At 45.5% G+C, this 24459-nt stretch overlaps 1 protein-coding gene across 3 annotated transcripts; it reads left to right on the top strand.

Moving 5' to 3' along the window:
* The first annotated feature begins 43 nt into the window (after window positions 1–43).
* LOC311143931 (E3 SUMO-protein ligase RanBP2-like) lies at window positions 44–23499 on the top strand. 3 transcript variants are annotated; one of them, XM_084179812.1, is made up of 29 exons: window positions 44–398; window positions 1084–1151; window positions 1236–1347; window positions 1669–1821; window positions 2140–2370; window positions 2456–2598; window positions 2776–2971; window positions 3058–3358; window positions 3445–3626; window positions 5569–5756; window positions 6031–6154; window positions 6486–6647; window positions 6865–7002; window positions 8712–8843; window positions 8971–9189; window positions 9878–9961; window positions 10089–10227; window positions 10360–10460; window positions 10605–15087; window positions 18649–18804; window positions 18909–18995; window positions 19106–19383; window positions 19539–20133; window positions 20292–20402; window positions 20558–20703; window positions 21095–21368; window positions 21483–21646; window positions 21784–21957; window positions 22391–23499. In XM_084179812.1, exons 1-29 carry the CDS (start codon window positions 327–329, stop codon window positions 22694–22696), a joined length of 9519 nt encoding a protein of 3172 aa, XP_084035938.1. In that variant the 5' UTR covers window positions 44–326; the 3' UTR covers window positions 22697–23499. The 3 variants fall into 3 exon arrangements, with proteins under 3 accessions (XP_084035938.1, XP_084035939.1, XP_084035937.1); XM_084179813.1 differs by having other exon boundaries at window positions 19103–19245; XM_084179811.1 differs by having other exon boundaries at window positions 19103–19383.
* Window positions 23500–24459: the final 960 nt, after the last annotated feature.

Raw genomic sequence — 24459 nt, 5'->3', positions numbered from 1 at the left:
CAAAAACAGATTGCATATTTTCTCTAATGAGGTATGGGCTATTGTATTTTTATTCAAGAAACTGAACCAGCCTTCGGCTAGTACACATACAGTATATTATTTTTTCTGTACAGCGTCCAATCTAAATTGAAAGTGCGTCATCTGTGGGTTTTTCAAATTTGATTGGCTAAGTCTCTACCAATCACAACTCGTGGTTCATGGAAGCTTTGCACAACGTAAGTACGGCTGCCATTTGATGTTTTCATGGCACGAGTGGAGAAAAAGCAGTTTTGTCATTCGGTGAAATTCCAGTTTTGAAATAACAAGAAAATACTCTTTACACAGCCATGCGGCGAAGTAAGGCCGAAGTGGAACGCTATATTTCTTCAGTACAGAGTTCCTCTCCTTCACTCAAAGAGGTGAGTCCAACCGGCTTCAATTCATCCTGCGTGTATTAGCTAGCGGCCATCATGGCCTGGTATGATAGATAGCAATACAGCAAGCATTGAAGTAACTAGCTAGCCACAGACTAGCAATAGACTAAATCTGAACAACGACAAGTAGTTAACGGATCCTTCATTTTGGATCGCTAACGTAGCTAACTAACTAGGTTGGGAAATGTGACACTTCTGAAGTTAATCCCTCGCAATGAACACTTCCTTGTGTGAAAAACGCGCGGGCAGCAGGACTGGCTATCTTTTGAAACATCGCATGCCCTCAGCCTGCATTATGCCGGCTAGTTTAACTACCTAGCAAACGATCATACCGGCTAAGTAGTTAGTTAGTTAGTTGTGTGTCACTCTTCCTACGATCCGTTGGAAAATAGCCATAATCGCCTTTTTTGACATTTGTACCTAGCTAGCTAGAAATTTATATTTGAATGGATTCAGTTAATTAACTTAATTAACTAGCTTGTGGAATTTCCAGAAAGCTGGTACGACTGTCTGATTTATTAGGCAACTAATTTAGTTAGCTACCTAAGTTTAGGTAACTTTAACATACAATAGGTAACCGTGTCTTACTTCAGTGGTTAGCTAACTAGCTGTTATAACTATGAGTCTAACCTTATTTTAAACTTGGCCTATATATGTTCTCTTTCCACAGAAACCAATTAAAGGATTTTTATTTGCTAAATTATACTTCGAGGCTAAGGAGTATGAACTTGCTAAAAGGTACGCCCTGAACACGTAGACATATTGAAGTGGGTAGCTACATATTTTGTGTGTTTATTCCGAATGTATGGTCCCCACTTTTAGACATGTATCGGCATATCTGACTGTGGCCGAGAGAGATCCCAAAGCACACAAGTTCCTGGGCCAGCTTTATGAGAGGGAAGGAGATATCAACAAGGCAGTAGGATGTTACAAGGTAAGATGATATCCCTCTCAGTTGCTCACTTACTTAGTAATGTTATAGTATCCGATTAGTCTGTCCATTAGGCTTCGTCAGTCATCCAGTTTTGTATAATTGATTCATTTTTGAAGAAACAGCTAAATATATGGGGGATTGGAAATGATGCAGACAATTACATTGATAGAAGCCATAATCTATCTGTAATATTAAAGCTGATCTACCCCCTAAAAAAGGGGGGGGAAACAGCTTTGCCAGTTAGCTGTGATCGCCAATTGCAAACCTAACTGACAATGTAAAGATGGTTTCAGGTCTTTAATTATGTGTGTGTGTGTCCAGCGGTCTGTGGACCTGAACCCAGCCCAGAGGGACCTGGTTTTGAAGGTGGCTGAGCTGCTGGTCGGTAAGACAGAGCGAGACAGCAGAGCAGAGTTCTGGGTGGAGAAAGCTGCCAAGTTGCTGCCAGGAAACCCTGCTGTCTTCAACCTCAAGGTAAGAGCTCTAACACAGTATTGATTTCCTGTATGTAGCTTTTTAGGCTTTTTTTAAAGGGTGTGCCTAACCTGAAATAGTGTGTCAAGGTTAGTCTGCCTGCATTATGACTGGAGGATTGTTTACAAACTGTGGCACAGGGTTGACCCAAGATCACTAGCCGCCTGTTGAGCTGGCAGCTGTTGCCCTCCTCAACCTCTTTCTCCCCCCTCAGGAACAGTTGTTGAGCAACAGACGGGTTCCGGGGGCTAGAAACGGCTATTTAAAAAAAATCTGTTGTTTAACAATCCTGGCTAACTCTCCCTCTACCCCCTATAGGAGCGTCTACTGAATCGACAGGGCCAGCAGGGATGGAACCAGTTGTTTGACCTGCTGCAGGCAGAGCTGGCTATGCGACCTGGCGATGCCCATATCAATGTAAAGCTGGTTCAGCTGTTCTCTTCTGATGGCAGGCTGGAGGAGGCTGTCAAACACTGTCTGGCCACAGAGAAGAGAGGCCTGCTTAAATCCAGCTTGGACTGGTACTCTACTGTAGTACACACTCTACAGGTCAGCAGGATGCTCACACAATACAATATACACTTATGGAATTACATGTACAATGGTAAAGTGCTTAATTTGGTGTGTTTCTCAGGAGTTCCTAGCCCAGCCCAGTGTTTCATCCAATGAGAAGACGAGTAGACCTTTGCAGAGAGAGCTACTTTTGGCCCACTGCAGCCTGCTGAGACTGACCCTGTCGGGAAAAGGACTGCAGCCTAGCATCAAGGCCCTCGGGAGGTGCGTGTTTGTCAGAACCAGGCTAGGCAGTGAAACGTGACTGCTGGACACTTGGCTGTAGTTAATCCATTCTTAGCCTACCAACAGAGCTCCTGCATTAGAGCATCACTCTGTAGAGTCCTACTAGATTAGTAGCAGTGTTTGTACCTTATTTAACACCTGTCTCTCTCTGTGTAGTTTTGACTGTGCGATGCAGGGCCTGAAGAAGACAGCGTGCAGTGTAACCGATGATCTATCTGGGGTCTATGTGGAGATGAGGGGACATCTGTACCTGCATGCTGGCACTCTGCTGCTGAAGATGGCTCAGGAAAGAAAAGAGCAGTGGAGGGCTGTCATTGACCTGGCTGCTCTCTGCTATTTACTGGCTTACCAGGTAACGCACACAAACTAGAAGCTTTGTATTTAGCAAATGACTGTCTTTCATGTTGTATCCAACTTCTTTTCATTCTTCCTATTTAGGTCCCCAGGCCGAAGAGCAAGGTGACTAAAGGGGACCAGTCTCCTCCTCAGCATCTGGAGCTGCTAGCCAGTGACAGACAGAGCCAGGCTGGACACATGCTGCTTAACCTCAACCCTGACACACATACCTTTGTCAGAGAGGTGGTGGAGGCGTTTGGTAACCGTAGTGGTCAGGGCTCTTTGTTTGAGCTTTTGTTTGGGCTTCAGGCTCCGGCTGGGACTTCCTTCATTGGCAACGACGACATCCGCTCCATCAACACACAGGCTCCAGCAATATCTGACCTCATCAAATGGGACAACGGTATGATGTGTGTAGCTCTACACAAGAGGAGACGAGCTGATCTCACACAAGTTCCCTGTGTAACCCTGTTCCTCTCCTGTCTCTAGGCTCCATCCAGCTCCAAGGAGGGGACCTCCAGCAGCTGTGTTGGCTGGGCCTCCAGTGGTCTCTCCTGGCCCAGAGGCCTGCTCTGAGGGACTGGCTCAAACAGCTGTTCCCCAGGCTCATCCTGGAGACCTCCAAACTGGACACCAACACACCTGAGTCCATCTGCCTGCTAGACCTGGAGGTGGGTGTGGCCGGGGTTGCTCTACAATATCTATGCAGCTCTGTTACAGACTTACAGTTGAAGTCGGAAGTTTACATACACCTTAGCCAAATACATTTAAACTCAGTTTTTCACAATTCCTGACATTTAATCCTAGTAAAATATTTCCTGTTTTAGGTCAGTTAGGATCACCACTTTATTTTAAGAATGTGAAATGTCAGAATAATAGTGATTTATTTCAGCTTATTTCTTTCATCACATTCCCAGTGGGTCAGAAGTTTATATACACTCAATTAATATTTGGTAGCATTGTTTAACTTGGGTCAAACGTTTTCCGGTAGCTTTCCACAATAAGTTGGGTGAATTTTGGCCCATTCCTCCTGACAGAGCTGGTGTAACTGAGTCAGGTTTGTAGGCCTCCTTGCTCGCACACACTTTCAGTTCTGCCCACACGTTTTTTTATAGGATTGCGGTCAGGGCTTTGTGGTCAGGGCTTTGTGATGGCCACTCCAATACCTTGACTTTGTTGTCCTTAAGCCCTTTTTGCCACAACTTTGGAAGTATGCTTGGGGTCATTGTCCACTTGGAAGACCCATTTGCGACCAAGTTTTAACTTCCTGACTGATGTCTTGAGATGTTGCTTCAATATATCCACATAATTTTCCTTCCTCATGATGCCATCTATTTTGTGAAGTGCACCAGTCCCTCCTGCAGCAAAGCACCCCCACAGCATGATGCTGCCACCCCCGTGCTTCACGGTTGCGTTGGTGTTCTTCGGCTTGCAAGCCATCCCCTTTTTCCTCCAAACATAACGATGGTCATTATGGCCGAACAGTTCTATTTTTGTTTCATCAGACCAGAGGACATTTCTCCAAAAAGTACGATCTTTATCCCCATGTGCAGTTGCAAACCGTAGTCTGGCTTTTTATGGCGGTTTTGGAGCAGTGGCTTCTTCCTTAATGAGCGGCCTTTCTGGTTATGTCGATATAGGACTCGTTTTACTGTGGATATAGATACTTTTGTACCCGTTTCCTCCAGCATCTTCACAAGGTGGTCCTCTGTAGCTCAGCTGGTAGAGCACGGCGCTTGTAACGCCAAGGTAGTGGGTTCGATCCCCGGGACCACCCATACACAAAAATGTATGCACGCATGACTGTAAGTCGCTTTGGATAAAAGCGTCTGCTAAATGGCGTATTATTATAATAATAATAATAATAATAATAAGGTCCTTTGCTGTTGTTCTGGGATTGATTTGCACTTTTCGCATCAAAGTACGTTCATCTCTAGGAGACAGAACGCGTCTCCTTCCTGAGCGGTATGACAGCTGCGTGGTCCCATGGTGTTTATACTTGCGTACTATTGTTTGTACAGATGAACATGGTACCTTCAGGCGTTTGGAAATTGCTCCCAAGGATGAACCAGACTTGTGGAGGTCTACACATTTTTTTCTGAGGTCTTGGCTGATTTCTTTTGATTTTCCCATGATGTCAAGCAAAGAGGCACTGAGTTTGAAGGTAGGCCTTGAAATACATCCACAGGTACACCTCCAATTTACTCAAATGATGTCAATTAGCCTATCAGAATCTTATAAAGCCATGACATTTTCTGGAATTTACCAAGCTGTTTAAAGGCACAGTCAACTTAGTGTATGTAAACTTCTGACCCACTGGAATTGTGATACAGTGAAATAATCTCTGTAAACAATTGTTGGAAAAATTACTTGTGTCATGCACAAAGTAGATGTCCTAACCAACTTGCCAAAACTATAGATTGTTAACAAGAAATTTGTGGAGTGGTTGAAAAACAAGTTTTAAACTTCTGACTTCAACTGTATAACAATCTTGTAATACTGTTCTTCGAATGATATCGTTGATTGTCTTTTTGCTTAATTTTTCATTCATACAATGACCTTGAATGCTCTAAGAACTAATGCAATACACTGGTGTGATTCTCTCCTCTCTAGGTGTTCCTGTGTGGGGTGGTGTGGTGCAGTCACACCCAGCTCCAGGAGAGGGCCAGGATCAGTTCTACTGGTCAACAGCAACTCAATGAGCCCCGCTGCCTGCCCCTGCCCCTCCTCCGCTTCCTTTCCACAGACAGACAGAGGGACTGGTGGGACGCCGTCTACAGCCTCATACATAAACGAGCTGCGTGAGTCACTACGGGTTCATCTCTATACTTGTATGATAGATGGCTGAAATCAAGTGTTTTACTACCCAAACAAGCTCTGTAAAAGTTACCCAGGCACTATTCCCCAATCCCTCACATGAACTGATCACTGATATAATATGTTGAGTGTTAAAATGTAAAGGCCCAAGATGGAGAAGTCAAGCTGATTGATGGCTCTGTGGTTAACATGACTATGGTTCTGGTTCTGTCTGCAGTCCTAGTATGTATAATACTCTGTTGTTGTTTTGTTTTTTAGGCCTGGCATGTCAGCCAAACTGAGGATGACTGTTCAACATGGACTAAGCACCCTGCGAGCTGGAGAGAAACATGGCCTTCAACCAGCCCTGCCCATACACTGGGCCCAGCACCTCAGCTCAACGGTACACACCTCGGCCAGATGGCACACCTGCCTTTTTCTATCACACACTACCATAAGTCAACATGATATGCTAGGTGTCTGTCTGAAATGATTACCTCTGCCATTTACTCAATAGTATTTATAACTTCCAATTAGTGTATGGTCATTATTTATAACTCTTGGTCTAGTCAGAATATTCCACATCAGCAATTTCCCTTTGGTACAGTAAATTATGTCTATATTAAACTAAATCTGAGAATGCGACTCAGAACGATGAGTCCTTACTTATAATGGCTGATTTGAAGTAATGCCATTTCTGCATTTAGATTTAACACCTGCTGTGCTGTTCACAGGGGGTTGGTGTGAACTCCTACTATGACCAGAAGGAGTACATAGGGCGTAGTGTCCACTACTGGAAGGTGGTTCTCCCCCTGCTGGACAAGATCAAGCGGAGACGCAGCATCCCTGAACCCCTGGACCCCCTCTTCATACACTTCCCCTCTAGAGACATACAGGTGAGCTACCACCACAGCTGCTTTTCTGACCAACTGGGTTAGAACCTAGCGTTCCACAAGACTTGTTAGTCTGCTGAGTTAAAACATTTGCATGTGTGACACGTGTAGACTTTTAATATCACTGATGCCAATTGTGAAAATTGACGAGTCCAGGCTTAATGTATGCATTGCTCTAGTTTCATTGGTTAGTGAGTTTGTGTTTGCGTGTTCATCTCAGATCCCATCAGTGAAGGGCTTTGAGGAGGAGGCCATGATAGCGTTTGCGACCCTCTTGGACGTCGAGGGGAGGACAGAGGAGGCTGTCACTACCCTGGAGACAATCAACAACATCTCATCTAACTGGCACCTAGCTAGGGTATGTAGTGAGGGGTTCACTGCTTTACCTTGCTCTGGGAGTCCCCCCTGCACTTTTCCCACTCTGCACTTTAGCGCCATGCCTTCTAGTGCAGCTGCCAGTAAAAAACAAAAAAATACAGTACCAGTCAAGTTTGGACACCTACTCAAGGGGTTTTCTTTATTTATACTATTATCTACATTGTAGAATAATAGTGAAGACATCAAAACTATGAAATAACACATATGGAATCAAGTAGTAACCAAAAAAGTGTTAAACAAATCAAAATATATTTTATATTTGAGATTCTTCAAATAGCCACCCTTTGCCTTGATGACAGCTTTGCACACTTGGCATTCTCTCAATCAGCTTCATGAGGAATGCTTTTCCAACAGTCTTGAAGGAGTTCCCATATATGCTGAGCACTTGTTGGCTGCTTTTCCTTCACTCTGCACTCCAACTCATCCCAAACCATCTCAATTGGGTTGAGGTCGTGTGATTGTGGAGGCCAGGTCATCTGATGCAGCACTCATCACTCTCCTTCTTGGTCAAATAGCCCTTACACAGCCTGGAGGTGTGTTGGGTCATTGTCCTGTTGAAAAACAAATGATAGTCCCACTAAGCGCAAACCAGATGGGATGGCTTATCGCTGCAGAATGTTGTGATAGCCATGCTGGTTAAGTGTGCCTTGAATTCTAAATAAATCACTGACCGTGTCACCAGCAAAGCACCATCACACCTCCATGCTTCACGGTGGGAACCACACATGCGGAGATCATCCGTTCACCTACTCTGTGTCTCACAAAGACACGGCGGTTGGAACCACAAATCTCAAATTTGGACTCATCAGACCAAAGGACAGATATCCACCGGTCTAATGTCCATTGCTCGTGTGTCTTGGCCCAAGCAAGTCTCTTCTTATTGGTGTCCTTTAGTAGTGGTTTATTTGCAGCAATTTGACCATGAAGGCCTGAGTCACGCAGTCTCCTCTGAACAGTTGATGTTGAGATGTGTCTGTTACTTGAACTCTGAAGCATTTATTTGGGCTGCAATCTGAGGTGCAGTTAACTCTAATGAACTTATCCTCTGCAGCAGAGGTAACTCTGGTTCTTTCATTTCTGTGGAGGTCCTCATGAGAGCCAGTTTCATCATAGCGCTTGATTGTTTTTGCGACTGCACTTGAAGAAACTTTCAAAGTTCTTAATTCTCCGGATTGCCTGACCTTCATGCCATAATATGGACTTAGCCCTATTTGGTAAAAGGCCATCTTATGTATACCACCCCTAACTTGTCACGACACAAGTGATTGGCTCAAACGCTTTAAGAACAAAATAAATTCCACAAATTAACTTTTAACAAGGCACACGTATGAATTGAAATGCATTCCAGGTGACTACCTCATGAAGCTGTCATCAGTGTGCAAAGCTGTCAAGGCAAATGGTGGCTACTTTGAAGAATCTCAAATATAAAATATTTTGATTTAACACTTTTTTTGGTTACTACATGATTCCATGTGTTATTTCATAGTTTTGATGTCTTCACTATTATTCTACAATGTAGAAAATAGTACAAATACAGAAACCCTGGAATAAGTAGGTGTCCAAACTTTTGACTGGTACTGTATATATTTTTGATAGTGTACAGGCAGAATTTGTATATTTTTTTAATGTCTTACCATACAAAATGCATTTGTTATGAATTGTGTATTTGATATATCTCTGTGTTTGTAGATCTTCCAGCGTCTGTCTGAGGAGGCCGGTAGCGGGGTGGAGGAGACTCAGGACAGGTGCATCATGTTCCTCAGGAAGTTCAGAACTTACCTGTCCAAGATCTACAACGCCAACGCTGACGACATGGACAAGGTTAGACACACACACACGTCAATATACGGCATATATACACATGAATATTTGACAAATATCTAATCAAAGATTTAAGAGTTGGAAGCATGACATGACATTCAACCATATTCACTGTGTGTTGTTCCAGCTGCCCGTTTCAATGGAAGAGGTGATGGATCTCCTGAACGATGTGAACCAGCAGCTAGGGGAGAGTGGAGAAGCAATGGATGAAGAGGAGGAAGAGGGCAGAACGGTCCACTTCAGCCCACAGTTTACTGAGCCTGCTGCCTCAGTCTCTCACATCAAATTCGCCCCTTTAACCCCCTCCCCCAGCAACAGCTTTGTCCCTCCCTCCAAAAGACACCTGGTACGATAAATGTTAACTTGTAAACTTACACTGAGTGTACAAAACCATTAGGAACACCTTCCTAATATTGAGTTGCACCCCATTTTGCCTTTAGAACAGCCTCAATTCGTTGGGGCATGTACTCTACAAGGTGTCGACAGCGTTCCACAAGGATGCTGGCCCATGTTGATTCCAATACTTTCCACAGTTGTCAAGTTGGCTGGATGTCCTTGGGTGGTGGACCATTTTTGATAGACGGGAAACTGAATGAAAAACCCTGCAGCGTTGCAGTTCTTGACACACTCAAACCGGTGCGCCTGGCACTTAAAACCATACCCCATTCAAAGGCACTTAAATATTTTCTTGCCAATTCACCCTCTGAATGGCACACATACACAATCCATGTCTCAATTCTCTCAAGGTTTAAAAATCCTTCTTTAACCTGTCTCCTCCCCTTCATCTACACTGATTTGAAGTGGATTTAACAGGTGACATCAATAAGGGATCATAGCTTTCACCTGGTCAGACTGTCATGGAAAGTGCTGGTGTTCCTAATATTTTGTACACTGTATGTGAGACACTGATGCTCTTCCTAATTTTGGTCATTTATGTACTTCAGTTTTAGATTTATTGTACAGGTTGTTTTTCTCACCTAAATAATATAAATAACTTGACATAATGAAACATTATTTTTCTCCTCTGTTTCCAGATTTCCCCCAAGACGCCACCTCATTGGGCGGAGGACCAGAAGTCCCTCCTGCAGATGCTCTGCCAGCAGGTGGAAGCCCTTAAGGTCAGCCCCTAGCTTCGTTGTCTGAGGATATGGGAGATGTTGCCCATGTCAAGTGTGCCTATTAATTCAATTATAGATGTCCATGCATGGTTTCTGTTAAGTGTTGTGCTGTGTGGTTGTGTTGCAGAATGAGGTCCATGACCTGAGACATAACTCGTCAGACAGCATGGCGTCACCCCACCAAAGGATGTTTGGAGATGGGTATGGGCCTGACATGCAGGAGGGCTACCCCCCAACACAGACCTTCCATGGAGCACCCCTCACCGGTAGGAACACGGTACACAACTGGGTTGTGTAGTTTCAGGCTGTATTATTAGGAATACTGAAATAGCAATGTTGCTAGAATATGAAATTATGACCGTTGATTATAACCTTTCCTCTTCTCTTTATGTTTACAGTTGCCACCACACAGGCCCCTTCTATGTATTTCAATCAATCCCCTGCTTATAACTCCGGACAGTATCTCCTTCGTCCTGCAGCCAATGTTACCCCAATAAAGGTAGGTGTTTATACCATGGGAATCTTCTTTTTCTTTGAGAATTCAGAATGGTTTAGATACTTGAAGTGGGAGAGTCTTTTCGGTGGCAAATATGAAATGAACAGGTTTTAGTTTCAATGAAATTTTCTTTCTCTTTTGTCTCAGCCTCCTGTGTATGGAATCAACCGCCTGCCACCCCAGCAGCACATGTATGCGTACCAGCAGCCCACTAACACACCTCCCCTGCAGTCAACACCAGCCTGCATCTACCCTCCTCAAGACCAGGTCTTTGGTGTCCCCCTCCGCTTCGAGTCACCAGCAACCAGTCTACTCTCCCCATACAGTGAGGAATTCTACGGCCACTCTCAGCCCACCACCAACCCTCCCCTCCCTGAGCCTGGCTACTTCACCAAGCCCTCAGTTGTACCTGTTCAACCACCAAAGAGCATTGAGGGGAAGCCTGTGGACTTTGGGAAGATCTCCTTTGGCCAGCATGTCCCTGCTGAGCCTCTTACGGTGCCTAGCTTTGGTGCTGGAGTAGTTGCCCAGTCCACTCCATCATCCGCTGCCTTTAAATTCAACTCCAACTTCAAATCCAATGATGGGGACTTTACCTTCAAGGCCAAAAACAGTGAGAACCTGTTGGGGCTTCTGACGTCAGACATTCCCACTAAATTTGAGGGCCCTTCAGAGGTGAAGCCTCCTAGCCAGGGAGGGATATTTAGCTTTGGCACTAAAAGCGCAGTAGGCTTCTCCTTCACTGATGCAGCCCAGAGTCGGGACAAACCAAACCTGTTTGAAAAAATTGAACAGCCAAATAGTTTCACTGATCTGACCAAGCCGGTATTTGGGCTGGAAAACACAGCGGTGGAGAAAGGACCGGAGAGCGATAACGACAGCACTCATGTGGAGGAGGATGAGGATGGGCCTCACTTTGAGCCCATTGTGCCCCTCCCTGACAAGGTAGATGTGAAGACTGGAGAGGAGGAAGAAGAGGAGATGTTCTGTAACAGGGCCAAGCTGTTCAGATTTGATGCAGAGACTAAAGAGTGGAAGGAGAGGGGCATCGGCATAGTCAAAATCCTAAAGCACAATACATCAGGGAAAGTGCGTCTGCTGATGAGGAGGGAGCAGGTTCTGAAGATCTGTGCTAACCACTACATCACGCCAGATATGCTCCTTAAACCAAATGCTGGCTCTGACAAGTCCTGGGTCTGGAATGCCATTGATTATGCAGATGAGGAACCAAGGCCTGAGCAACTGGCCATCCGGTACAAAACGGCAGACGAGGCATTGCTCTTCAAAACAAAGTTTGAAGAGGCTCAGAAGATCGTTCCCAAATTTCCAGAAAAGCGGCAAGATCAGCCAGGTAGGAAAGAAACTTCTCCTAATTCATCTCCTCCTCAGGCGACAAACTTTGCTGCCCAGTTTGCAAAGAAGGACGGGGAGTGGGATTGCGACGTGTGCTGTGTAAGAAATGCTGCTACAATTATGCAGTGTGTTGCCTGTCAGACAGCCAACCCTAATTCCCCGTCAGAGACCAACAGCAAACCGGCTACTGAAACCAAAGGCTTGACTAGTGGGGCAGCTTCAGTGAGAGGATTTACTTTTGGATTTGGAGCTGACTCGCCAAAAGACACCAGCAGCGCAGGATCTATTGGAAAGGGATTTGGGGCTTTTGGAGCTCAAATACCCTCCTCCTTTACTTTTGGAACGAGTGGCACCACTTCTATACCTGCTGCTGGTTTTGGAGCCCAGTCTGGTAAGAAGAAAGAAACCACAGCAGAAGTAGCAGCAGAATCAAAGCCCTCAACCATTCCATTTAGTTCCGGATTTGGAGTGCAGTTTGGCAAAAAGCCAGGGCAGTGGGAGTGTGACACATGTCTTGTTAGAAATGAGGAATTTGCAAGCAGTTGTGTTTCTTGTCAAACTCCAAACCAAGCAGCCAAAACTGTTGTAGATGGAGCAGCAGCATCAAAGCCCTCAACCATTCCATTTAGTTCTGGATTTGGAGTACAGTTTGGCAAAAAGCCAGGGCAGTGGGAGTGTGACACATGTCTTGTTAAAAATGAGGAATTTGCAAGCAGTTGTGTTTCTTGTCAAACTCCAAATCCCACTGCAAAATCAACAGTAGAGGTAGCACCACCACCAAAGCCAACAGTGTCGGGCTTTGGTGATCTTTTTTCTAAGAAGGACAGACAATGGGACTGTGATACCTGTCTAGTGAGGAATGATGCATCAGCCTCTAAGTGTATTTCCTGCCAGACACCCAATGCTAGCAGCACCCCCTCTCTTGGGGCCATGTTTTCCAAACAGGGGGGACAGTGGGACTGTGACACATGTCTAGTCAGAAACGACGGCTCTGCTAGTCAATGTGTCTCCTGTCAGGCACCCAATGCTAAGAGCACAGCCACCCCCTCCAGCTCATCCTTCAACTTTAGCTTTGAAAGTCAAAGTACATCTACTCAGCCCGCAGGCACTGCATCCTTCAAGTTTGAGACCCCTCAGGCTGAAAGCAGTGGCCCCAATGCTGCAGGCTTCTCTTTCACCATGCCCGTCCCAGCAGGTGGCTTTAAGTTTGGCACTCAGGAAACTGCAAAGGAAACCCCACCAGCTGAAACTCAGACTCCTGCTTCAGGGTCTGCGTCCATGTTCCTGAAGAATATCGCAGAGCAGCACAGAGGGAAAGAGAAGGAATCTGGCGTCAGTGTATCTGCATCAGTGCTGTCGGTGGACAACACCAATCAGGATGAGAATCTCCTCTTCACTGGCAAACCCAATGACTTCAGTTTTGCAGATTTGGCTAAGAACTCACAAGGAGACTTCAAGTTTAAACCGACCGACTCCAATTTCAAAGGCTTCACCCATGCTGGCGAGCAGCTGTTCACATCCCTTCAGTCAAACCAGTGGGCAGACACATCTGCTGACCAGGATGAAGAGGACATATACAAAACAGAGGAGAATGACGATATCCAGTTTGAGCCTGTGGTCCAGATGCCTGAGAAAGTGGACCTGGTCACAGGAGAGGAGGATGAACAGGCCCTTTACTCACAGAGAGTAAAGCTCTTCAGGTTTGACGGAGACATCAGCCAGTGGAAGGAGAGGGGTGTTGGGGTCCTCAAGTTCCTGAAGAACGCCACCAACGGCAGGTTGAGGGTGCTGATGAGGAGAGAGCAGGTCCTGAAGGTGTGTGCCAACCACTGGATCACCACCACCATGAACCTGAAGCCCTTGGCTGGCTCCAACAAAGCCTGGATGTGGCTGGCTAATGACTTCTCAGAAGGAGATGCCAGACTGGAGCAACTCGCCGCCAAGTTTAAAACCCCAGAGCTGGCTGAGGAGTTCAAGCTGAAATTTGAGGAGTGTCAGAGGCTCCTGTTGGACATCCCACTGCAGACTCCTCACAAGCTTGTCGACACAGGCAGAACTGCACATCTCATCCAGAAGGCAGAGGAGATGAAGTCCGGTCTGAAAGACCTTAAATCCTTCCTGACTGATGACAAAACAAAGATCAAGGAGGACGACAGCCAAGCTAACAACACGACAGCCAGTAACACCTCAGGTCTGATCATCAAGCCCCACGCGGAGAGCACTGGCCCTACCTTAGAATGGGACAACTATGACCTGAGAGAGGAGGCTCTGGACGACAGTGCTGACACATCTGTCTACGCCTCACCCCTAGCAAGCAGCCCAATCAGGAAGAACCTCTTCTGCTTTGGAGAATCCACAGCTGGCTTTAACTTCAGCTTCCAGCCTGTCATCAGTCCTGCCAAGTCGGCGGCCAAGCTGAACCAGAGCGGGGTGTCTGTGGACGAGGAGCAGGACGCGACCCTGGAGGAGGAGGAGAGGGATGGCTTGTACTTTGAGCCTGTTGTTCCCCTGCCAGACCTGGTGGAGATCTCCACTGGAGAGGAGAATGAAAACATATGTTTCAGCCACAGAGCAAAGCTGTACCGCTATGACAAAGACCTGAACCAGTGGAAGGAGAGGGGCATCGGAGACCTCAAGATACTGCAGAACTACGACACCAAACAAGTCAGACTCCTCATGAGGCGGGACCAAGTCCTGAAGATCTGCGCCAACCACTGGGTCACATCTTCTATGAAGTTGGAGCCCATGAAGGGTGCTGAGAAGGCCTGGGTCTGGAGTGCTGTTGACTTTGCTGAGGTAGCGGAGGGAAATGTGGAACAGTTAGCGGTGAGGTTCAAACTGCAGGATGTAGCCAACTCCTTCAGAGACATCTTTGACAAAGCTAAAACTGCCCAGGAGAATGAGATTCTGGTCACTCCCATAGCCTCCTGTGAGGCCCCTCAGGAGGTAGCAACAGCTCCAGCCACAGGGACGACAGTGTGTGGACAGGCTGCTGTGGCCATCCTGGAGGAGACCACCAGAGAACGGACTGAGCTGTCTTCTGAGACTTTCCACACCCCTGACAGCAAGGCCTCCACTTCCACACCACACAGCCCTCTCAACCCCTCTAAGATGGTGGTGTCTCCTCCCAAGTTCCTCTTCGGAACCGACTCTCTCCAGAAGATCTTCGGCAGCAGCCTCCCGTCGTCCAAGGAGGATGTTTCTTCAGAGAGCTCGAAGGCTAAAGACAGCGGTCGGATCGCCCAGCCCTCACCTGCATTCAAAATCCCAGAAAAGGGTAAGCCTTTTATTGTTTTCCTTTCTCGGTTGATTTTGTTGTTCTTGTGGTTCAGTGTGAACTGCTTGTTTTTGAATGGTGACCCCCCCCCCCCCCCCCCTCCCATGATGGAGTTTTCACACAATTTGACCCCGTTGTGATTCCATTCATGTCCCATTGGTTCATCTCATTGCTTCTTCCACCAGCCCACACCCAGTGTTAGGTTAGCAGAACAGAATTTATAATAATATAATATGCCATTTAGCAGACGCTTTTATCCAAAGCGACTTACAGTCATGTGTGCATACATTTTTACGTATGGATGGTCCCGGGGATCGAACCCACTACCCTGGTGTTACAAGCGCCATGCTCTACCAATTGAGCTACAGAGGACCACTTAACTTAACCCAGTCATTCCCATTAGCCTAATTTACATCCACTTCCTCACACCTGGTATTTTGATATAGGTTGTTTGATATGATAGCAGATGTAATCCCAATTATGTAATCCAGTACACTTCGCCTAGTAATCTAATCCCCTAAGGATAATGCAGTCACTCCATTTTCAAAGAGGTATAGCAGCTACATCTTCATGAAGGCAGAGATGGGGACAGGACAGAATATAGAAAGATTGTATAATCCATTACACTTAGATAATGTAATGACGTTCAGCAACTTGAATCTCACTGAAGACTCATTTCAACACATTTTCATTTCTTAATCCACCCACCCCCAATTCTAGGTTGTCTCACCTGCCAACCATTATTTTGTAGGATTGGATTTTAGGCTTTTCAAAGATAACCCAATGGCTTTTTGGACCAGCGCCTCATCCACCCAATTTGAGCCCCCAGGTATTCTGACACTGCACTGTGTGTGTGCTGTGACACGTCACCTACACGGCTGGGCCTGCTTTGTAGCCAGTCTTAACCCGCACGCAACGAGTGGAACATACAAACCTTTAGTACAACAACCTACCGAGCTGCATGCCCATCTATACTCAACAGTTACTATTACTCTAGAGCAGGTGTAGTCAGCTCTTACCTTACAAGGTCCGGAGACTGCTGTTTTTTTGTTCTACCTGATAATTGATTGCACACACCAGGTGTCCCAGGTCTAAATCAGTTCCTGATTAGAGGGGAACAATGAAAAAATGCAGTGTAACTGGCTTTGAGGTCCAGAGTTGAGTTTGAGGGCACTCCTTGACAAATCACTAGAGACTCAAAGCCACAAGAGGGTAGAACACATTTCAAACTTTGCTTGTTAGGCTTACTACGAATGAATGTTAGGCTAGCTGTTTAGCTAATAGAAAGGTGAAAGGACTAAGTTCCTGGTAGCGGCCACTGGAGTGTTGACGATGATAGAGTTCTTCTCCCTCTGTTGAAAGGAGACACGGGGAGATTCCAGCCATGCTTCCTGACAGGAATGTACTGTCACACACACTCCAACGTCACAAACATTTTTAGTCCAGGATGGGTAGCAACAGTGTGAAAGGCAACGTCTGTTCCGTTTCGTTCCAGAGATTTACAGTATGTCCCAGAGTTCAAACCCAGGTAGAATGTGCTGCTGTATGTTACAAGCGTTTGTGTTCTACCACTGGATGGTAATCTATTTAGAAGGTCATACCAAGGATAATTTGATTTGGAATTATAAGCACCCTTGAAGTGTGTGTAAAATATATATATTTTAAATGTATTTGGCCTTAGTGCTATTAGCCACATACAAAAGCATTGAATAACAGATAGCTCCCCCAAAAAATAATTGAAATGAAGTTTATGAAGGGTCTGTCCTATATCTGAGATTATTTTTTCAACTGGTACCCGGGGACATTCAGACAAGTCTTATAAGGCCTGTGGGCGTCCTAGAGCAAAACAACCGACATGTTCGTGTCTCACCTTTCCACAGATGGGTCATATTAGTGTGTAGCCCAAACTGTTCGGACACTACAGACAGAAGTTGGCAGATCGGCTGTACCTACTTCAGACGAGTCCCAAGATGCTTGTGGGGGTCGTAGAGCAAAATGGAGAACACCATCGTGTTCGTGAGAGTCCTCTTTCCATAGAGGGGTTTTAATAGTTTGTGGGCTAAACATCACTCTAGCTCTGTCACCTTTCACCGCAGATGCGGAAGTGCAACATAAGCGGATGCAGTGGATTGAGACACATAGGCAGGTGCATTGAGACGCATCCAATGCAAGAAAACATACTTTTGGCCATGTAGTGTATGTGGACCCCTGCTCGTCGAACATCTCATTCCAAAATCATGGGCATTAATATGGAGTTCGTCCCCCCTTTGCTGCTATAACAGCCTCCACTCTTCTGGGAAGGCTTTCCACTAGATGTTGGAACATTGCTGCGGGGACTTGCTTCCATTCAGCCACGAGCGTTAGTGATGTTGGGCGATTAGGCTTAGCTCTGTCGGCATTCCAATTCATCCCAAAGGTGTTTGATTGGGTTGAGGTCAGGGCTCTGTGCAGGCCAGTCAAGTTCTTCCACACCGAGTTCAACAAAACATTTGTGTGGGCTTTGCTTTGTGCACGGGGGCATTGTCATGCTGAAACAGGAAAGGGCCAAACTGTTGCCACAAAGATGGAAGCACAGAATCGTCTAGAATGTCATTGTATGCTGTAGGATTAAGATTCCCCTTCACTGGAAGGAACCATGAAAAACAGCCCCAGACCATTATTACTCCTCCACCAAACTTTACACTTCGCGGCTTAGCCGTTGTTGCTCCTAGACGTTTCCACTTCACAGTAACAGCGCTTACAGTTGACCAGGGCAGCTCTAGCATGGCAGAAATTTGACGAACTGACTTGTTGGAAAGGTGGCATCTTATGAAGTCACTGAGCTCTTCAGTACGGGCCATTCTACTGCCAATGTTTGTCTATGAAGATTGCATGGCTGTGTTTATACACCTGTCAGCAACGGGTGTGGCTAAAATAGCAGAATCCACTCATTTGAAAGGGTGTCCATGTACTTTTGGCCATGGAGTGTGTCTCTAGCTTAAACTGACAGATTTTTATGGGGATTTTTTATTATGCTAATTGGCATATTAATTGGTTTTAGAGAACCAGTAGGAAATGGTTAAACTGGAATCTTCTATGGTTGGCCTCATGTACAGTACACTGTAGATCCATGGTTCTAATGTTTATGATGCCTTTGAGATTCACTTCCTCAATAGTTATAGCATTCTCAGATATAGGAAACTGCTTGCTCGGTGTGGTGAAATGCATGATGTCAATTTTTGAGATGCATGTGTTTCGGTGTGGAACTAACCCTAGACATGCAACTACCTCTTTAGTGAAATGGTTGTGACTTTTTAGCAGGTGAACAATTTTAGGATAGTAAGTTAAATGTACTGCCCTACAGTACCAAACAATAACCTTGCAGCATAATTCAGTCAAGTCATAAAATGTTCTGTAGATCCAATTATTGTACAGTATTTTGCAATTATATTATACAAATTCACCTTGGAGGTTAATAAAGTTGTATAATTCTGTTACTGCCTTCAATGTCTCTGTTCTGTAGACTGTTCTGTAGGAAGGGGGTCGCCCGAGGGAGTTGTCTCACTCTTTGTGTTGTTATAGCACCCCCCCAGGTGAAGGCTGATGATGACGTGGAGGTGGTGTATGAGAGGCAGCCGACTGCGGAGCAGGCTCTTCTGGCCAGGGAACTCCTGCTGCCTCTCACCTTCTTCTGCTACCAGAATGAACCAGGAAACACTAGCGACGACCAGACAGACGGTGAGAAATGACACCAACGCTCTCTTGCAAACCTTTTCTAACTGTATGAGCAAAGGTTTACTAATCGTAGTTGACTGTGTTGCTAATGTTAGTTTGTGTTGCAGATGAGGACTTTGAGACAGCAGTTAAAGCCCTGAATGGAAAACTGTACCAGGATCCTCCTGAGAGAAAGGCTGCAAGTGCAGGTTCTGGTAAGTTTCAAGGCCATAGTGGCTATAGAGAGATGTATGAATAGCCATCGATAGGTTGGTGAAATTTCTCCTCAAAAGTTACCTCTCCAATAACCTTCTCCTCTCAGCAGCTCAGGCGGAGATTGGTGTTGAGCCTGAGGCAGGTGCTGAGGGTTTGTACCCGGCGGTTGAGGTGGTGTGGGAGAAGAGGCCTACTCCAGATGAGGAGCAGAAAGCCAAGACCCTGCAGCTGCATCCAACTTTTTGTGGTGTAGGCGGCGAGGCAGAGGACTTTAAGCCAGAGGACTTTAAGCCAGAGGACTTTAAGCCAGAGGACTTTAAGCCAGAGGACTTTAAGCCAGAGGACTTTAAGCCAGAGGACTTTAAGCCAGAGGACTTTAGGCCAGAGGTCTGTAAAGCACAGGAGTCCCTGTTGAGATTTCTATAATATATAAATTTGTTTGCACACGTAGATAAACATCTTATGTGGCATTAGGATATAAGAAATTTAAACTACTATAGTTCTCTCAAGAAAATGTTGATGTTTTGGTTATTGTGTTTCAGGACGCAGAGAGAAGCTCACACCCAGTTTCATCTGAGGCTGTGTCCTCCAGCACCGGCGACACAGTGCCAGAACAACAGTTCCCAGACCAGTCCCCCAGCAGCCAAGAACAGGCTGCAGATCAGTCTGAGGCAGAGGTTCAGTCCTCTACTGCAGAGGCTGAGTTCCCAGCTCAGTCGGTAACCATCCAGGAGGCAGAGGTCCAGACCACTACAGAGGAGCAGCAGACTCCTGATCAGTCACACTCCACTCCAACTCAGACTGCAGTCTCTAGCAGTGGGGAGCAGGCTCAAACTCCAAACCTTTCAGCAAAACATGCTGCTAGTGCCCCAGCTTTGGTGACCCCCTTATTTGGATTTGGTGCACAGTTTGGCAAAAAGCCAGGGCAGTGGGAGTGTGACACATGTCTTGTTAGAAATGAGGAGTCTGCAAGCAGTTGTGTTTCTTGTCAAACTCCAAACCCTGCAGCCAGCAGTGGTGAGCAGGATCCAGATCAGTCAGACTCTATTCCTGCAGCTACCAGCAGCAGCCCCATAGACCTGTCTACCAAGAAGACCTCTGACTCCACGTCGACATTTACTACAACCATTACTCATGGTATGAGATATTTATCATTGCAGACCATTTGCATTCTACACTGATCAGGAAGAGCATGTCCCTCTTGGGCATACACTCAATGTCCTCACAGCAGCACAATCCCACTTCTAACACCAGTACAGCAACCTGTCTTCTCATCCTTTATTTCTCCTTTACAGATGCTCCTAACACATTTGGCTCCTTGGGCTTGAGTGATCTGGGAGGGGAAGGGTTCTCCTTCGCTGAACTGGCACAGAACACTGGGGGTGAATTCTCCTTCGGAAAACAAGGTTGGCACTTCTACATTTTCTGAATACAATTGACTGAAGGAAATTCAATATGTGTGCTTAATTTTAAGGTTTTACAAGTTAACATGACACAACTGTGAGCTATGTTTCAGTGAATACAAACATATCAGTTAACTTTTAAAATGTTTCCTTGTTAGATTCTAACTTCTCGTGGGCGAATGCCGGGGCTACGTTGTTTGGAGCTGCAGCCCCACCCAAAGCTGAGGGAGGGGAGGAGGGGAGCGATGAAGAGGACGCTAATAATCTGGACATTGACTTTGAACCCATAGTCTCCCTACCAGAGGTATTTATTAATCTAACTCCACTTAACCTTACTGGGAACGTCATTATAAAGTAAAGTAGCCATGGCTTGTGCGAGCCGAAACAGCTCATAGGACCAGGAGCCTATCACCTGTTTCTGAAGCGTGAGGCAGCTTGATGTACAAGTACACCCCCTCAACAGGACGCTAGTCTATTTCAGGGCCTTACCCCCAATCTATCTTCTTAATGCTGAGTGCCAAGCAGACTCCACATGATCATTATAACTGACTGTAAATGTGTTTTAGTTGGAGGCTGTCATGACTCCACATTCTATCTATGACAGAGAATCTTGCCTGTTCTACTTGATACATTTCTATACGAGTTCTGTAAACGTACACCCTCCTGATTAACCTGCTTGTAATTGTGTTATCTAGGTGGAGACTAAGTCAGGGGAGGAGGATGAGGAGATCCTGTTTAAGGAGCGTACCAAGCTGTACCGCTGGGAGAGAGCCCTGGGCCAGTGGAAGGAGAGGGGTGTGGGCGACATCAAGATCCTCTTCCACCCTGATAAGAGGTTCTACCGGGTGCTGATGAGGAGGGAGCAGGTGCTGAAGGTGTGTGCCAATCACACCATCTGCCAGAGCATGGAGCTCAAACCCATGAACACCTCCAACCAAGCCCTTGTCTGGACCGCTACTGACTTTGCAGGTAGTTCTACACACAGCTCCCCCACATATATATATATATATACACACACACAGCGCTATGTAGAAATGTTGATTCTTATATAGTTGATGTATTGATCCTGATTTCTCTCTCAAGAGGGTGAGGGTAAGGTGGAGCAGTTGGCAGCCAAGTTCAAGACAGCAGAGCTGGCTGAGTGTTTCAGGAAAACCTTCTGTGAGTGTCAGAGCCGTATGAGCCAGTCAGAGGCCTTCCCCCAGATGTCCAGGGTCCAGGAACATTCTAGAGACTCCAACCCCCAGGTCAGTGTTTCCCCAGCCTGCTATTGTATAGGTGGGGCGCCTAGCCTACGACTTTTGTCCACTCCGCCTAAAATATTTGTTGAAATTTTACTAAAATGATGGCTTGTAAAATAATCTATATGAAACTCTGCCCCCAGGTGTACCTCTCGATCACCGCTGACGACGAGCCCCTGGGAATGGTCACCATAGAACTGTTCTCTCACATTGTCCCCAAGACGGCTGAGAACTTCAGAGCGCTGTGTACAGGACAGAAAGGCTTCGGGCTGCGCAACTCTGTCTTCCACAGGATCGTTCCGGACTTCATGTGTCAGGTGAGGAGAGGGGAGTGCCTGTGTGGGGTTGGACTGTTTCCACTAAATAACACAGCCACAAAGTCAAAATTGGCTAATTCATGAAAACCGAAATGTGCTTTTTGGTCTTAATTTAAGGTTAGGCATAAGATTAGCAGTGTGGTTGGGTTTAAAATCAGATTTTAAGAAGATACATTGTAGAAATAGGTGGGGTTTATGACTTTGTGGCTGTGTTAACTAGTGATGACCAGGTTGGACTCAAACCAGACAATTCTCAGACCCACCAAAGTGAGTTCATAACCTTCAATGCCATGTTTCCCAAATAGGTCAGTCAGTGCCTCTTGGAACACAAAAACAGTTTGTAAACCACAGCTCTGTCTAACTTAGCTTTTTTATGTGTCATGGTGGGGACACCAGATAAGTATTTCCTAACGTCTGTCTCCTCTGTACTCAGGGTGGAGACCTCACCAACCAGGACGGGACAGGAGGGAAGTCCATCTACGGGGACAAGTTTGAGGACGAGAACTTTGATGTGCGCCACACGGGCCCAGGGCTGCTGTCCATGGCCAATCACGGCCGAGACACCAACAACTCCCAGTTCTTCATCACACTGAAGAAGGCTGAGCACCTGGACTTCAAACACGTGGCCTTTGGCTTCGTCAGAGAGGGCATGGATGTGGTCCGCAGCATGGGAGAGCTGGGCACCAAGACTGGCAAACCCAGCAAGAAGATTGTCATCACTGAATGTGGACAACTATAGAGCTTGAGCTCAGGTCACTGACTGGACAACTCAACTATAGGGCTGAGATTTGGTCACTGATTGGACGGCTATGGGCCTTCTCTCTGGTCATGGACTGAACAGTAATAGGATTTCAAACTGCGCACAATTATAGTAGGCAAATATCAAATTAATCCCTATTCTCCATATAGTGCACTCTTTTTGATCCGAGCCCCAAGTGGAGTGCACTAAGTGCTTTGGTAGTGCACTACGGGGGGAATAGGGTTTCATTTGAGACAGGGCCAGAGTCTCCTGATCAGTGTTGCACTTGCTTCCCTGCTGCACCCGGAGGGCTGCACGTCCCTGTGTGAATCCCCAGACCGTTTATTTGTGTGTATAATGTACATGGACTACTTTCTTTTGGTCTTTTTTTTGTGTGCATGTGTTCCAATAAGAGTTGACAGCGCTGGTTCCTTCATAAGCGCCTGAACTCCATTGTTTTGTGTAATTAAGTCTTAATTAAGATTATTGAGACCTTGTTTAAAAACCAACCTCAATTCGTTTGGGACAGCGTTCCTGCTGCCTGTGTATACTTTTAGGTGTGTTTTTTGTGTGTAGGCTATACATTGATTTCATAATGTGTAAATTATTGAGACTACACTTGTCCATCTTAAACTAAACGGTACAAATATGAAGAACTATGAAGTCTGACAATTTGGGAGAGGCGACAGATAATAAATATTATATTTTATGGTTGTATAAGCACCCTCTATGGTATTCTGTTGAGAAGTCACAATAGGGGGTTAACAATTATTATTGTCATTAAATAAATTGAAGATGCTGGAGACTGTCTTTTAGAAAGAAAGTTGCTTTATAACTGATAACCTTGTTCGATTTCAAATATCTATTTAATGTATGTGTGTTACAAGTGAACAACTAAAGAGGTGTTTCGGAATTAAGCTTATTTACTTTTTTACTGAACATTACAGATGGGCCAAATTGAAGATTAAGCTTATTCAGTGGGGAGTGGTTATAACCTTTCATAACAGCTCACCTGGAGCCTCCCACTGACGGTCTGATGAGGTAAGCAGAGGGGGCGCAGTAGTTGTAAAATATCTAATTTTTTTCTTTTAAAGACACTTTTTTTTTTGCTATTTTGCTTGTGTTTTAATGCGCAACATGAATATCAAACAATGATTTGAAAATAGCTACTATGGCTAGGCGAATACTAGTATGAAATCGGAATATAGCTACATTGTTTAGCTAGCTAGGCTAATATTTTTAAATAGTTTTAGCTAACATGCCTCTAGGATATTGAGCAAGATGGTCAGCTAGCCACCAACAGCATTGACCCTTCCTAACAAACGTTGTCTGTGAAACTTTGGCAATTTTGGATTCAGGGCCTAAAATTACATTTCTGGTCCACCAGTCAGGTAGATAAACATTTTTACCAGCCACTTAGATGTTTTACCAGCCATAATACTTTTATTCACAAATTACTCCAGCATGCTTTGTAATGTTTCTAAAACAAATATATAACTAGTAAGAAGTAGTGGTATGTTGTTTCATTTCATTTTTTGTGACCTGAGTCTTAACCAAAATATCACGTTTCACAAAAATGCTCACCTGCGCTATAAGTGCTGGAGGTTACCGTAGTAACGTGACTCGAGCAGGGTTGCCATGTTCGCGGTTTCACAAACAAGTTGGGCTACTTAAACGATGTTTGCGGGTGAAAATGTATTGGTCGCGGGAGGCAGGTTTTTTGGTCTTTTTACTGCGGCCGCATTTCACTTAAAAAAAATGTT

This window comes from Coregonus lavaretus (assembly GCF_964263955.1).
Source record: "Coregonus lavaretus genome assembly, chromosome: 16".
In the NCBI taxonomy this organism is placed as follows: Eukaryota; Metazoa; Chordata; class Actinopteri; order Salmoniformes; family Salmonidae; genus Coregonus; species Coregonus lavaretus.
The sequence above is the reverse complement of the archived record's forward strand: the minus strand, read 5'-3'. Positions and strand labels throughout refer to the sequence as shown.

Excerpts from the sequence above, each read along its gene's own strand:
- LOC311143931 (XM_084179811.1), top strand. The coding sequence starts at position 327 with ATGCGGCGAAGTAAGGCCGAAGTGGAACGCTATATTTCTTCAGTACAG. Across the intron at positions 2,599-2,775 it reads AGCATCAAGGCCCTCGGGAG|TTTTGACTGTGCGATGCAGG; the intron begins GTGCGTGTTTGT and ends CTCTCTGTGTAG. Across the intron at positions 9,962-10,088 it reads AGCAGGTGGAAGCCCTTAAG|AATGAGGTCCATGACCTGAG; the intron begins GTCAGCCCCTAG and ends GTTGTGTTGCAG.